We start from the raw sequence: 16,933 nt of genomic DNA on the forward strand, positions 1-16,933 counted from the left end.
AATCAAATCTTGCCAATGAGCCAATGAATGATAAATGAAAATATTTTGTATTGGTTTTTGATGGAACAAGAAAACGAACTTTTCTGGTGCAGCACATGGGCATACTTATGTGAACAAACTAGCTGTCTGTCACAGAAAGGCGTCTTCTAGCTCCTTGGGCTCCAACAAAGTTACTCGAATCCTTGCAAAGGGACTTAGCCTTGGCCCTGGCTGCCCCGAGTTTTTCTTAAAGCTTCCAGGTTAACCCTTGATGTGCCTAGCCGCTCCATGGCTCCCTCCTGAGGGCTCTGCTGGAGGCGGGATGGCGTTTGTGGGAAAGGGCCGCTACTTCTAGCATTTTGAAGGCTAGAAACCTTTAGTTTTGTCCGGTTCTCTCCGCAGTTTCCCGCTCCCCACCATTAGGCTCTAGGCTGATGAGGAAAGGGACACACAACACACTCTCAGACGGTCTTCATTCGGGACTCGCTCAGTTTACCTAAGAGAAGACGCTCGAGAGCAACTGAGAGAGGCAGAGCCAGCCTGGAGAGGGGCCAGCCAGCGGCGGGCGGTCTGCTCAGGGAAGCCGTCCCACCTGCTGCGGGGGGAACCCGCGGGGAGGAGCCGCCCCGCCCCAAGCGCTGCGCTGCCGGGCGACCGGGGAGTTCCCGCAAGTGGACCCGCGCCCAGGCTGCGCGGGGGGCTGTTCGGGTGGAGGCGGGGGAGCAGCCGGGGCACCAAAATAGGAGCCGCTTGTGGGCTGGAGCTGCACTAGCAGGCAGCCTCCGCTGCGCTGCTTCCAAAGATGGTCAGAGGGTCCGGAGGCGCCCCCGCCCCCGCTCGCCGCTAGCCCGGGGCAGCACCACGTCCCGGAGCCGCCAGCCGAGGTGAGTGCGGTGCGAACCCGCCGCCCGAGGTCACCAGGCGGGGAGCAAGCGAGGCAGGGAGCCGGAGAGCGAGGCCGCGCGGTTTTTCGAGCCCTCCCGCGGCTGCGGAGCGCAGACAATGGCCGCGCGAGTGCCGGGCCCGGCCGAGCGCAGCGCGTGGGGCTGCCCGAGGCGCCCTTCCCACACCTGTGCGCAGTGCTGGGCACAGGGACACCGGCACCGGCCCGCGGGCTTGCGCGGCACCCCAGAGTCGGGCCCCCGCGCCAGGCCCGGGGCGGGGCGGTCTCCAGGCGGGAACGTGGGCCCCGGGGCCCAGGCGCGCGGAAACCCCTCCGACGGGCGCCGGGAAGGGGCGCGGGCTGGAGGCTCTGCCCCCGGGCCGCACCACTTTCCTTCTCTCTTACCCTAAGCAAAATGGCTTAGGATTTCTTTTCTTAAATTTCGTCTCCCCGCACATCCCTTCTATGGCATCTCGATGGGATCTGAAAGGGAGACGGAGTGAGGGAAAAAGGTTGATTGGGGCCGAGCCGAGTCGGCCAAGGTCCGGCGGCGTGTGGAGTGACCCTTCTGACACTTAGTGCGTGTGATCTCCCCAGGGACCGCCAGCCTGAGACAGATTGCAAGCGTGAATGGGGTAGTAAATCAGTATTTCAGAACCAAATGAACTGAAGAATCCGGGGACCTCATTTCCGGCTCCAACTACCCTGAATTTAAATGGACCACCATGTAAATTAGAAACAGTCCATCCACCTTTTGCATTTGTTACTTAGAATGCTGAACTTAGTCTAGTTTGAGTATATTTGATGCTAATCTAATTCTAGGGATTGTAGTAGCATTGATTATTTATGCAAAATGAAAAGATATTTGTTATTCATGTTTTTTGCAGCCATGGCTCTAAAAGGACAAGAAGACTATATTTATCTTTTCAAGGATTCAACTCATCCAGTGGATTTTCTGGATGCATTCAGAACATTTTACTTGGATGGATTATTTACTGATATTACCCTCCAGTGTCCTTCAGGCATAATCTTCCATTGTCACCGAGCTGTTTTAGCTGCTTGCAGCAATTATTTTAAGGCAATGTTCACAGCTGACATGAAAGAAAAATTTAAAAATAAAATAAAACTCTCTGGCATTCACCATGATATTCTGGAAGGCCTTGTAAATTATGCATACACTTCCCAAATTGAAATAACTAAAAGAAATGTTCAAAGCCTGCTTGAGGCAGCAGATCTGCTACAGTTCCTTTCAGTAAAGAAGGCTTGTGAGCAGTTTTTGGTAAGGCACCTGGATATTGATAATTGTATTGGAATGCACTCCTTTGCAGAATTTCATGTGTGTCCAGAACTAGAGAAGGAATCTCGAAGAATTCTGTGTTCCAGGTTTAAGGAAGTATGGCAACAAGAAGAATTTCTGGAAATCAGCTTTGAAAAGTTTCTATTTATCTTGTCCAGAAAGAATCTCAGTGTTTGGAAAGAAGAAGCTATCATAGAGCCAGTTATTAAGTGGACTGCTCATGATGTAGAAAACCGAATTGAATGTCTATATAATCTACTAAGCTATATCAACATAGATATAGATCCAGTGTATTTAAAGACAGCATTAGGCCTTCAGAGAAGCTGCCTACTAACAGAAAATAAGATACGCTCTCTAATATATAATGCCTTGAATCCCATGCATAAAGAGATTTCCCAGAGGTCTACAGCCACAATGTATATTATTGGAGGCTATTACTGGCATCCTTTATCAGAGGTTCACATATGGGATCCTTTGACAAATGTTTGGATTCAAGGGGCAGAAATACCAGATTATACCAGGGAGAGCTATGGTGTTACATGTTTGGGACCCAACATTTATGTAACTGGAGGCTACAGGACAGATAACATAGAAGCTCTTGATACAGTGTGGATCTATAACAGTGAAAGCGATGAATGGACAGAAGGTTTGCCAATGCTCAATGCTAGGTATTACCACTGTGCAGTCACTTTAGGTGGCTGTGTCTATGCTCTAGGTGGTTACAGAAAAGGGGCTCCAGCAGAAGAGGCTGAGTTCTATGACCCATTAAAAGAGAAATGGATTCCTATTGCAAACATGATTAAAGGTAAGTATGAATTTTGTTTATCCTATATTTTTTAGATACTTGGGATTAGGCCAGAAATCATTTCTCTTTCAAGTAACTTTAAAAAAGATTATCACTTTGGGATGTTCTCCAAGAACTACAGTGGATTATATAGATAATGTTGCACAGAATGTTCCAGGTGAAAACATAGCCTCAGATAGCTCCCAACTTGTCTGAGAATTATGCATGCTACTCATGCTAGAAAAGAAATATCAGGAAACAAATATAAGGAAATGTATAACCATTCTACTAACTACATTCTTTCTCTAGATCTTTTTTCAAGCCTTAAGAATTTATATCTAAGTCAAAGACTAAATGAAGAGTCAGACCTGGGTAGTTCAATTGATTTGTCTTTTAATCTTCGTATTGCTTTTGAAACCCAACACTTTTCAGTTCTACATTTTAATGTTCAACTTTTTATTTTTTTCCTCTCAAAATATACTGATAATTTCTTAAAAGGCCCTTCCTTAAAACCTTGGAAGGTTTGTTCCCTACAGGGTGTAACAAAGTACACTCTCCTAAGAACTGGAGACAGATAACCTCTACTTAAGTGATGCAGGCTCATCTCATAGAATAAAAGAAAGTGGCATAGGGCTAGGGGTATAGCTTAGTGGTAGAACACTTGCCTAGCATGTGTGAGACCCTGGGTTCAATCCCCAGTATTCAAAAAAAAAAAAAAAAAAAAAAAAGGCATTCAGTATACTCCTGCTCATGTGGCCCACAGAGCAAAGTACACTGAGTCTCAGTATCTGTCTGATAAACTGTATTTTCTGATGTGTTTGGGAGTGTATTAACCTTGCTCTACTCCTCTCCCACAGGGAGAGAAAAGTTAAACTGAAATCTTATTTCACTACATTTATTCATTGGTACTGGGGAGTTGTGCAAAAACATCTGGTAGGTTGTTACTAAGTTTGTGTCATTTTGTTCCAAATGTTTTTTTCCCAGGCCTTTCTGTTTCTTTTTTGACACTAGTGAGGGTATGGGAATTTGACCTGCACTGGAAATCTGACCTGGTATGATCCTTGGATGACAAGCAGGAAGCCTGAGAGTGCAGTGGTCTTGTGATCAGGCACACTGCTTCTGAAGCTAAATTGCCTGGGTCTAACCCTTCCCTTTCCACTCACTGGTGAGGCTCAGGCAAATTGTTCAGTCTCCTCAGGTGCTGTGGTGCACACCTATAATCCTAGCATTGGAGAGGCTGAGGCAGGAGGATCTCGAGTTCAAAGCCAGCCTCAGCAAAGGTGCTAAGCAACTCAGTGAGACCCTGTCTCTAAATAAAATACAAAATAGGACTGGGTATGTGGCTCAGTTGCTGAGGGCCCCTGAGTTCAATCCCTGGTAAGCCCTACCCCCTTAAAATAATTGTTCAGTCTCTCTCTGCCCCAGTTTTGCCATCTGTATGATGGGGATGACATCATCTTAGCTTAGGATCATTGAAAGGATTAAATGAATTGATACTTACGAAGCACCTAGAACAGAGTCTGCAGATTGAGCTCTCAGTAAAGGTTAGGCCTGTTTGTCATGAATGTCATTATAGAAGAATATGCTCTGACAGGGCAGAAATAACTTTTGCATGACATCAGGACCAGGTATGCCCACAGGTACAGCAATAGCTCCCAGGGTAGGAGAAGGTAGCTTAAATCTGTTGAAGTCAGCAGCTGGTTTTTAGCTTTGCCTAAGTTTGACCCCAACTTAATAATTTGAGTGTAGTTCTGAATGTCCTGCCTCTCCTACAAAAGAAATAAGGAAACTTGAAATATTTTAGTGGCTATTGGAAACCCGAAGCTGAAACCCGAATGTTTCAGCTTCTGTTTTGTAATGATGAAACAATAGTTTCAAGGGTTTTATACTTGGAGTGTATTTATTTAATGGTGCAAGTTTATATTATACTACTTTATAGAAATTTTTTAAAATTTTACATTTGAAACAGTGTTGACTGAGAGAACAAGGCTGCAGCAGATTATTTACTGTAAAAGAAAACTATATGTGTTTTTTCCTTGACCTTGGGTAGAATAGGAGACCCGTGCCCCCAAACCACCCCACTTGCCAGATGGGTCTGAAATTTTAGAGATTTATTCTTTCAACTTGAAGTTTTTTGCTGGGGATTGAACTCAGGGGCACTCGATCACTGAGCCACATCCCCAACCCTGTTATGTATTTTATTTAAGAGACAGAGTCTCACTGAGTTGCTTAGCACCTTGCTTTTGCTGAGGCTGGCTTTGAATTCATGATCCTCCTGCCTCAGCCTCCAGAGCTACTGAGATTACTGGTGTGCGCCCCCAGGCTCAGCCTCAACTTGAAGTTTTGATTCTTGTTTATATTCCCAGGGCATGGGAACACTCACTAGTTATATGCAATTTTGACAGCTACTGTTCTGATGAGTGGACTCATACTGAAATTTTAGTTTTCCATTTTTCCGTGGGAAGGATAACATTTTTCTCAGTTTATTTTATAGTCGTGGAGTAAACTAGCTGCTTCCCCTGAATGAGAGCTTAATTTGGGTAGGGATAAATTTCAAATTCATTACCTTTTTTGATTTAGGGATGTGATATGCAGAGAAGAAATAAACATTGGCTATGTAAGAACTCCTAAGTCTTTCTTTTTCATCATAACTACCCTGCTTATAAGCCTACTTTCATTTTGAAGTAGAAATGAATAAGGAGATTAAACTGTACTTAGTTGGTGCATGACAGTACTAGATAAAAGTTGGTTGAATGATTAAACTGACATTTTCAATGAAAATGGGCCTCATCATCTTTATTCCTCTTTTTTTCCCCCACTGAACCTGTTTCCTTCTCCTCCTAACCTTTTTTTTTTTTTTTTTTGTACTGGGAATAGAACCCCAGGACAACCACTGGGTATTGAACCACTGAGCTACATCCTCAGTCCTTTTTATTTATTTTATTTTGAGACAGGGTCTCATTGTGTTGCTGAGACTGACCTCAAACTTGTGGTTCTCCTGCCTCAGCCTGCAACTTGCTGGGACTACAATCATGGCAGCACACCTCACTTCTCTGAACTTTTCTGTGGTGTTTGGGACTCCCAGTTTTTCCCAGTTCAGGATCACACAATCAGTCTGCTTTGTCTTGGATTCATCAAGGCCTGTGTGTCTGACCTGTCTCCTGCCTCTCTGCCCTTCCTTCCATCCTTAAGCCCCCTTTTAAATCAGGCCCTCCGTGCTTTTCACCTGGGCCAGCACTTACGTCTTTCTGACTTCTGTCTTCCTTCCTTTTAAGTCCTCCTATCCTCTTTTTAAAAAGCTTACATCAGGGCCCTTTGCCCTGCACCTTCAACCTACAATGCCAACATTAATTCCCATGTGACAACCCTTGATTACCTCCTACTATGGTCAAACTGGGCTACTTGACAATGCCTAATAAACCTTTATGCTTAGAATGACTTCTTCTCACCTCTGCTTGCCAAGGCCCTATTTACCAAGACCAAGGTCAAATTCTGCGACTTTCTGCTATGATTTCCTTAGTCAAAAGCAATGTCTCCTTGCTCTTACATTCACAGTAGTTTTCTCTTTTATGGCACTTTTTCCATTCCATAACTATGTTCTAATTATTTGTCTCATCCTTTTAAAGAACATAAGAACCTTCCTATTTCATTCTTTTATTCCTCATAGCACCCAGCACATTATCTTGCTTAAGAACCATTAGTAGTAGCAAAAACAAAAAACTTAGTATTCTTTGCAAAAGGATGAACAGTTTATCTAAAGATGTGATTTTAATTGATACACAGGTGTGGGAAATGCTACTGCCTGTGTCTTACATGAAGTCATCTATGTCATTGGAGGCCACTGTGGCTATAGAGGAAGCTGTACCTATGACAAGGTCCAGAGCTACAATTCAGATATCAATGAATGGAGTCTCATCACCTCCAGTCCACACCCAGGTAACAAAATACTGTCTCAAATAGTACAAGTCCTGGTGTAGTTTATCAGCACAAGGAGGGCAAAGAGTGGGCTAGAAATAGAAAGTGTTAATTTTATCACAGACTACAGATGGGTATAATTTGTAAAAATTTGTTTGTAGTTGTGGATGGACAGCATGTGTTTGTTTATTAATTTTTTTAATGTGGTGCTGAGGATTGAACCCAGTGCCTCACATGGGCAAGGCAGGTGCTCTGCCACTGAGCTATAGCCCCAGCCCCACATGGGTATAATTTTAAAGCCCAAAGGATTCATAATCCATCTAACAGTAGTCATGATTATATTCTGATTAGATCACATCTACGAATATTTTCCTTGATGTGTTTATAGAACACATTTTAAGACTGTGGTTAAAAGTGGTAAGTCCCTTTTAAATTTTCTTCACTTGCATTCTTTCTTGTGTTTCCTTTTCCTTTGTTACATGCTTTCTCTCATTTATTATATGCACTATATAAAGTGTACTTTTTATATAGACAATTAAAAAGCATTAGTTTGTCCAGCAGATAGTCAATAAGGGTATCCGGAGATTAAAATTCAGCAAGTGGTTGTTGTTACCCTCTTTTCAAATCGTGTTCTTTCTGGGTTTCAGTTACTGTTCAGCACTGATTCCTGTGATATATGCAGAGCCCTGCACTGGTGTTACCTTGACAGTCATAGAAGCGAAGTGTATCTGCATAAGGAATGGCCTGTCTTCTGTGATGGCTTTATTCTTTGATTCGTCTTTTTGTAAAAAAGCTCAGGAGAGCATAATTTTAGTTGGGGTGGGGGCAAGACTCACTGGTAGAACACACACTCAGCATGCATGAGGCCCTGGGTTCAACCCCCAGCCCCAGTAATAACAGATTTTAGCCTATTACAGTTATGCCATATGTTTAAATTATTTTCACTAGGCAAAATTTATATCATATCACCATATTACTTTGAATCATTTTGCATGGAGTATCAGGCTTTCATGTGGATTGCTGGAGAGAGCAATTAAAATCCACAAGGTTGAATCATCTGAGAATAAGTAAATTGCTAATCTTCTTGAGTACCTACTGTAGATCAGATGCTGGCTAAGCACTTTGCACATAATATTATCTTAAATTCTCATTGTGACTCTATGAATAGGTATATCGTTTATCCCTGATTTACATATTTGGAAATGGAGGTTTAGAAAGAATAAGTAGCTTGGCCAGAGTCAAGTCTGAAAGTGGTGAGTCAGAATACACCTGATGATCTAATTCCATAACCTGTGCCATATTCACTAAGAGAGCAGACCCTCTCGCTTTTGACCTGTGCAGCTTCTTCCACTTCACCCATCATCTGTCTCATCTCATGGTTCAGGTGGAGCACACCTGAATCTGGTGCTCCAGCTCCATAGCGCTGTAGGCTGTACTTAAGAAGAAACTGCAGCTGCAGGCTGCCCTGTCTCTGAAGACATCAGGGAATACATAGATTCTGTCTCCTAGTAGTTCAGATGCATCATCCTAGGCTCAGCACCATTTTTTTTATTACTATTTTTTTTTTAAGTACTTGTAATTGAACCCAGGGATGTTCTACCACTGAGCTATATTCCCAGCCCCTTTTAAAAATTTATTTATTATTTTGAGACAGGGTCTCACTGAGTTGCCAAGCCTGGCCTCCAACTTACTAACCTCCTTCTGACTCCTAAACTACTGAGATTATAGGCATGTGCCACCACATTCAGCTCCCCACCACTTTGTTTTCCTGGTATGACCAATGAAATTATAATGAAAATTAAAAGTAATAGGTTACATGGAGTACTAGGTAGCACTTACATACTCAATAAAATGTGACAGGCATTAACTGTTCCAATAATTTTATATGTATTTATCTGTTTGTATGTACCAGCTTCACATTACTATAATGAGATACTTAATCAACTTATAAAGAAAAAAGGTTTACTTAACCCACAGTTTGGAAGTTCAAATCCTAGATTGGTTGGCCCATTGATTTGTCCTCTGATGAGAGCAATGGAATGACAGTGGCAGAACTAGCCAGGGTTCCACAATCTCTTAGAGGGGCATAACCACATTGATCTGAGGACTTTCATAAGGCCTCACTTCTTAAAAGTCCACAGTTCCTTGCACTATGTCTGCTCTGAGCACTAAGTCTATACATATAGTTCTTTAGGGAGTAGTACCCATATTCAAACCATTGCACTATTTAACCCTCAGAATAATCTTCTGAACTAGGTAGGTACTGTTATCTCATTTTATAGGCCACTGAGGCACAGAGACATTGCCCCGTCAGCCAGCTAGTGCTTGTTAGAGGTGAAGTTCAATCCCAGAGTTTGGCTTGGAACCCATGTTCTCAACTTCACTATTAATCTCATCTGAACCTCGTAACTTTACAAGTTAGATATTACTCAGCCTGTTTTGTGGTTGGACATATGTAAGTTGCATATAACCTATTAGCCACTTGAAAAAGAGTCAAAACGCTGTGTGACCTACATCTAGAATTAGAAGCCATGGAAATTTCAGTCCAAAATTATTAAATTATATTATAAATCACTAGGAACATACAATTCCTCTTGTAACATTTTGGTACACATGGAATTCTTTCCTGATAAAATGTAAAAACCAGATTCCAAACTAGCACTTTGCATGATATGTTCTGTTTGGCTTTCACAGTGCTTAAAAATATTTTTGAACTGGCTTATTACCAGAATTTAAAATTCAGATTTCATATAAAAATCTGGCCTTTAGAAAAATTGGAAGATCTGACAGCTGGACAGTGGACAGTGTTCCTTCCTGGCAGCAATCACTGGAGCCGGGTAATAGCTGTTGTTGTTAGTTGAGACTTGTTTTCTCCATTTTACCCCAGTCCCTCCAATGCTGGTAACATCTCAGATCTAGGAGGCCTATGCTGTTGCTTTTTCTTAGCCCAGGCATGCTTCACTCAGTCCCGTAAACTTCTGAAGGTATTTGCATCTGCATCCACTGAATTATAGCAAGGTGTGCTTCTTACATGCACTCCAGGACACCTCCTGAGGAAGGAAAATATCAGTTTTGAGCCTGTCATATGTAGATACATAGCTTAGATGGGGAGGAAATGATTACTATTAATTTCAAAAGGTAATATAAATGTTATATTTTATCTTAATCCCTTTAATGGGCAGATTTTATATAATTGAAAAACATGGAACTATAACTTCATTAAATTCATGATAACCTTGAGGCCCTCCATTTGGAAAGATAGAATTCTAATAGTTATATAAAACATAGAGATGATTAAGTACTAGTCTCTATTGCCACAGAACTCAGAATCTAATAGCAAATAAACATTTAGCAGGAATACAGAACAGTCTTTAGTAAGTTCTATACAAAGAAGTGCTATTGAATTGAGAACATTGAGAACTTGCTTCTAATTAAGGGAAATCTGGCAATCTGAGAATGCTCCCTGGGGGTAGGTATTTCTGAGCTGTGCCTTACAGAATGGCCACAATTAAGGAAGATAGTCTCTGAGTAAACACACACACACACACACACACACACACACACACACACTGCCCTACAGGAAGTCAGTTGAGTGAAGGAAGGCAGAAGGGAAAGTTTCAGGTATATTCCACCACTTGGGAGAAGATATGAATGCAGGAATGGAGATCGTAGAATGGAAGACAGGAAGGGAGAGTTCAGTTTAGGAGCATATCTGGAGGGCTTTGAGTGGCAGTTTGGAGAATTTAAAAAGTGGAGAACTGTTGAAGTTTTCAGAGCAAGAGATGTGGTTCTCCTTTTTTTTTTTTTTTTTTTTTTTTTTGTGGTACTGGGGTTCGAACACAGAGATTTGTACTTCCTAAACTTATACTGTATGCTTTACCACTGATCTATATCCTCAGCTCTCATTTTGAGAACTCCTTTTAAGATATATTGGGAGGGCTGGGGATGTAGCTCAGTTGGTAGAGTGCTTACCTCGCAAACACAGGCCCTGAGTTCAATCCCCAGCACCACAAAAAAAAAAAAAAAAAAAAAAAAAAAAAAGATATATTGGGAGAAAGATAGTAGGAAGGAATATATGCTAAGACTAATATGTAATAAGCCAGGTGACAAATGCTGAAAGTCTGAAGAACTGGTAGGAGCAGAAAAGTGGGACAAATGTGAGGAATGTAGTAGATTCAAGAGCTGATTGCTTCCTTTGAAGACTAGATTAGGAGAGAATAGAGTTGACAATAATCGCAGGGTCTGTGACCAGTTGCCTGGGAGGATGTAGAGTACTGAAGGAGCCAATAGAGAGGGAGAAGAGGGGAGATGTGAGCTCCATTTGTAGTGGAGGGTTGAAGGGCTAGTTGGATAACCCAAAAGAACTGTCCAGCAATCAGTGGGAGATGTGGATCTGCATCTAAAGAGGAAGGATGTGACTGGATGTTGAGATCTGGGAATTGTTTGCTTGGATGATTCCATGAATGAGATGCCTTGCAGGGCAGGACCAACAAGACAGCTAGGGGCAAAGTCTGGGAACCAACCTTGGGTTGGGGGATGATCTGAGGATGAAGAAGCAATACATAATAAAGGAGAAGCACCTGTAGGCAGAGAGTTCTCTCCTGGCTTTGCCTGAGCAAGTAGCTCAGGCTCCTGGCCTTACTTTCCAATAAAATAAGGAAGTTAGACTCCATAAGTTTTACAGACCCTTTCAGTGAGAACAGCCTTAGGAAAAAATTTTAAATCATTTCATTTGGATGTTGTGGTTGTCTCTGAATCCGTGTCCTTTTGTACATATCACTTAGTTAACACTGGATACGGACTATCATGTGTTTATGGGTAATATTCGTGCCCAAACTCCTAGAGCCATGACAGATGGTGTCATTTCCATGCTTGATTTGAAATCGTTCACTCATTTGTTCACTCATCCATTTGTCTTAACCGATAGTTGCTGAGTATTTCCTATATTCTGTGTCAGGATCACAGTGAACAAGACACAGCCCCTTTGCCCCACTAGCTCAGAGGAACTAACTGACCAAAAAAAAAAAAGGAAGTTATAGCCTGGGAAGAAAAAGTTCCATTGACAGTAATGATACTGTCAATGCGTTGACTTTAGGTAACAGGAAAAATTATGAGGAATCATTTTATTTTAAACATTTTTTATTGCTATGGGAAGATTGAGATACATCTGTTAATAATAAGATCACCAATTGAGGATTTTTTTGGTAAATTGAATAACTTAAGAAAAGCCTAGTAAACTTACAGTGGAATCATTTGCACCAACTGCTGCATCATTAATTTTGTTTTTTCTTTCTTTTTTTTTTTTTTTTTTCCTGTACTGAGAATTTAACCCAGGGGTGCTTTACCACTAATCTACATCACTAGCCCTTTATTTTTTATTTTGAGACAGGGTCTCACTAACTTGCTTAAGGCCTCACTAAGTTGCTGAGGCGTCCCTTGAAATTGCAGTCCTACAGTCTTAGCCTCTGGAGCTGCTGGGATTTGAGGTGTGCATCCCTGCGCTTGGACCCCATCATGAATTTTCACAGTAATTCCTTAATCATTCATAGTGAAAGGATAAATATAATTTAATGTAAACAATGTTTCACAGGTACTCGAAACAACTAAATCCTGTAAGAATTCTGCATGTATATAATTAGAACAAGTGAGTTTTTAAGGGGTAGAATCTTTATTTTGTTGATATCAGAAAATTGAGAACAGTACATACAAAGAAAACTGTCTATCTTCTGAGATGTTTCTTAGCCTTCAAAACCTAGATAGCAATAACTTTACTGATAAGGTATTATCTTCCATTCTGTTTTTTTTTTTTTTAGTAGAAGTTAACCTTTTTCAAGGGAGTAGAATCTTTATTTTGTTGATATTGAAAAATTGAGAACAGTACATACAAAGAAAACTGTCTATCTTCTGAGATGTTTCTTAGCCTTCAAAACCTAGATAGCAATAACTTTACTGATGAGGCATTATCTTCCGCTCTGTTTTTTTTTTTTTTTAAATAGAATTTAACCTTTATTTTATTTATTTGTTTTTATGTGGTGCTGAGGATCAAACCCAGTGACTCATGTGTGCTAGGCAGGCTCTTTACCACTGAACTATAACTCCAGCCCCATTATCTTCCATTCTTGAAGAGGAACTCACATTTCTGTTTGTACATTCTTTCTAAAGAGGGGCTTGCCTATAAGCTTCTCACAGAAGTGTGGGCATGCATTGGATAGTATAAGAGGATACAAGTTAGAATTTTTTCATTGATCATGCAGAGTCCTTACAAAGTGCCAGACACTTGTCATTCTCCAGCTGTGAATGGAGCAGTGGGCAGGACAGAGCTCCTACACTGTTTGGAAGGGGTGAGACAACAAGAATCATACGAATTGATGATCAGTGCTATGGGGAGAATTAAGATGTGATGAGATATGATAGGGGCAGTGGCGCACACCTGTAATTCCAATGACTCAGGAAGCTGAGGCAGGAGGATCACAAGTTCAAAGCCAGCCTGTTAAGGCTGGCTTAGCAAGGCCCTCTGCAACTTTAGTGAGACCCTGCCTCAAAATAAAAAATAATAAGCTGGGTGCAGAGGCCCACACCTGGAATCCCAGGGGCTCAGGAGGCAGAAGCAGGAGGATCAAAAGTTCAAAGCCAGCCTCAGCAACTTAGCAAGACCATATCTCTAAATATAAATATAAAAAAGGGCTGGGGATATAGCTCCATAGTTAAGTGCACCTGGGTTCAATCCCCATGCCGAAAAAACAAACAAAAATGAATGACTGTGGGCTGGGGTTGTGGCTCAGTGGTAAAGCACTTGCCTCACACATATGAGGCATTGGGTTCGATTCTCAGCACCACATAAAAATGAGTGAATGAAATAAAGGTATTGTGTCCATCTACAACTAAAAAATATTTTTAAAAAATGAATGACTGGGGCTGGGAAGATAGCTCAGTTGGTAGAGTGCTTGCATTGCAAACCCAAAGCCCTGGGTTCGATCCCCAGCACCGCAAAAAAAAAAAAAAAAAAAAAATGAATGACTGGAAGGATGACAGGTAGTGGCAGGAAAAGGTCATCTGAATCAGATGGCAGGAATTGGATTTTTTTTTTTTTTAATTTCAGGTGTCAATAGACCTTTATTTTATTGGTGTATTTACATGTGGTGCTGAGTCTTGAACCCAGGGTCCCACACATGCCAGGCAAGTGCTCTACCGCTGAATCACTGCCCCAGCCCCAGGAATTGGATTTTAAGTTTCTGTTTTAGTCAGCGTTTTTGCTGCTGCCACCAAAAGACCTGACAAGAACAATTTTAGAAGAGAAAAAAGTTCATTTGGTGCTCATTGTTTCAAAGGTCTCAGTCTATAGATAGCTGGCTCCATTGCTCTGGGCCCAAGGAGAGGCAAAACATTATGGTGGAAGAGTGTGGTGGAGGAAGGCAGCAGCCCAGGCACCAGCAAGTAGAGTGTTCTGCTCTCCAGAGACAAAATGTATACCCCAAAGGCACACCCCCAATGACTCACCTCCTTTAGCCACACCCTACCTGCCTACAGTTACCACCTACTTAGTCCCTATCAGGGGATCAATGTACGGATTAGGTTAAGGTATTTGTATAACCTGATCACTTCATCTCTAAACTTCTTTGCATTGTCTCACACATGAGCTTTTGGGAGACACCTTATCTAAACCATAGTAGCTTCAGTATGTACTAGGGTGTGTCAGATCAAAATATCACCAATGCTCCATTTGTGTGTGCTAAATGGTAAAGGATTATTACATCACCACACCAGGGTAACTCTTATTTGTTATCCTAATAAAAAAATTGCTCTTTTCTTTTGTCTTTTAAAAGAATATGGATTGTGCTCAGTTCCATTTGAAAATAAGCTCTATCTAGTTGGTGGACAGACTACAATCGCGGAGTGCTATGACCCCGAGCAAAATGAATGGAGAGAAATAGCTCCCATGATGGAGAGGAGGATGGAGTGTGGTGCCGTCATCATGAATGGATGTATTTATGTCACTGGAGGATACTCCTACTCAAAAGGAACATATCTTCAAAGCATTGAGAAATATGATCCAGACCTTAATAAGTGGGAAATAGTGGGTAATCTTCCAAGTGCCATGCGATCTCATGGGTGTGTTTGTGTGTATAATGTCTGATTAGATCTGCCAGATTTGACCAAGTAACCACTCTTTGGAGAGGTAGTAAAAAGAGTGCAAAGTTTAGAGTCTCTTGCTTATCATTGTGGTCTGGCATATGATGGGAGATTGGTCAATTTTAATTCCTGACTCTACTCCCAAACCCAGTGTTTTATGGTCAAGAAAAATCTTATGTATATATAGTTGAAGCAGTGGGATTAACCCCTATAATCTGTGCTTTTCAAAAGTAGTATGGGATATTTGACACTTGGTAAAAGGTAAAGAACCTTTATACTGAATCTTTTCCTCCTGGTAGCATCAACACTGGGTGTAGGTAGAAATCATTCTATATACTATAATGTCTCTTAAGAGCCTATGATGTCACAGGTAGCATATGTTAAGGTTTTGTTTAGCTAGCAGGAATTTGAAATTTAAAGAGGGAATCTTCTCTACCTCTACAAAATCAACAGTTAAAAAAATTTCCCTTTAAAATTATTTAGAATATTGACTTACTTTAGTTTTTTTCCTTTGTCATATATATAATTTATTGTTAGTATTCTTTATTTACTGACTACCAGAGATATACAAAATACTGTGCAAAAGATTATTACTATTGAGAGTTTACAAACTAAAATTAAAAGAACAAGTCTGAAAATTTGTAGAGAAATAGACACATATTTGCTGATACTGAAGGCTATTTTTAATTTTCAGCTTTGATATAAATTGCTAGTTAAGGGGTCTATAAGCATGTTGGGAAATCTTTTTTTAAGTATAATACTTTTTTGCATATAAAGTTGAATTTTAGAACCAGAAAGCATGTAGATCAGTTGTGATATAGTAGAAAATATATTAATGAGAAGAAACTTGCATTCATTTTCCAGTGCTGTCATTAACTAGGTTTTGTGACTTGAGTCCCTGATGTATACATATTGGCACTGATGGTCACAGATATATCTAGGTGCAGATCTCCTTAAGCCTTGCAGCTAGAGGAGACCAGGGTGGCTGGAGCCTCCCAGAAACACCTTTGTCCATCTTCCCATGTGCCTGTAGCAGGGTCCCTTCTATACCTGCCATAACTTAAGACAAGTTGGGAAGCACTGCTTAAGTTAATTCATATACACTTTTAGTTATTTCTGAGACTGTCTATTCCATACTCTCCTTTTTTTTAAGGGACAATAATTATTTTTCACTTTTAATACTGAAGTTTAAAATTATGTCTCATTTAAGAAAAAAAACTTCTAGACACTGTTTAGTTAATTCATTTCAGATGACATTTTACATAGATACAACCATTTGGGAATGCAGTGTGCTACTACATAGCAAGGACCATGAAATGACTGAATCCTTTGCTCCATAAATTCTATTTACAGATTTTTAAACTAAAGAATAATACAAAAAAAGCAAAAGCATGAGGATATTTGTGTCTACTTTATTTGTAATAGTGAAAAATGAGAAAAAATCTACATGTCAAAGAGAAAGTTGGCTAATAAAATAATGAAGTATACTGATGTAAAAACAATTATTTGAAAGACTGTAGAAACATGGGCATGTCTATGATGTGATAAGTAAAATAAACACAATACAAAACAGTATGCACACTCTGACTGTGAAGTCTTTATGCATGTAGACAGTAATATGCAAAATAAATTTGTTGTGTTACTGTGAGAGGATATGGAATGATTTTTAATTTATTTAAATTTTTTCTTTAGTATTACTTTGTATTTTCAATAAAAATAAATAAATCACTATACATGATTAAGACTGCTTGAATTTGGAATAATTGGGTTGAAGGATGACTGAATTAGTGAAACAACTGAATTATAGACTATTTCAATCTATGATTGAAGTATAGACCATTTTCTTGCTCTTGAGAACATTTAGTAATTAATGCTTACTAGTAATATGTTGCCTGGTTGTGTTTAGAGACAGATGAGGACAGTTGCAGTCACCTCCACCTCCTTT

At 40.6% G+C, this 16,933-nt stretch overlaps 1 protein-coding gene across 1 annotated transcript; it reads left to right on the forward strand.

The window, feature by feature from the left end:
- The first annotated feature begins 387 nt into the window (after positions 1–387).
- Klhl23 (kelch like family member 23) lies at positions 388–16,719 on the forward strand. Its single transcript, XM_047545028.1, has 4 exons — positions 388–863; positions 1,750–2,964; positions 6,727–6,879; positions 14,682–16,719. Exons 2-4 carry the CDS (start codon positions 1,752–1,754, stop codon positions 14,990–14,992), a joined length of 1,677 nt encoding a protein of 558 aa, XP_047400984.1. The 5' UTR covers positions 388–863; positions 1,750–1,751; the 3' UTR covers positions 14,993–16,719.
- The last annotated feature ends 214 nt before the right edge of the window (positions 16,720–16,933 follow it).

The sequence above is a fragment of the Sciurus carolinensis genome, chromosome 3, assembly GCF_902686445.1.
Source record: "Sciurus carolinensis chromosome 3, mSciCar1.2, whole genome shotgun sequence".
Classification (NCBI taxonomy): domain Eukaryota; kingdom Metazoa; phylum Chordata; class Mammalia; order Rodentia; family Sciuridae; genus Sciurus; species Sciurus carolinensis.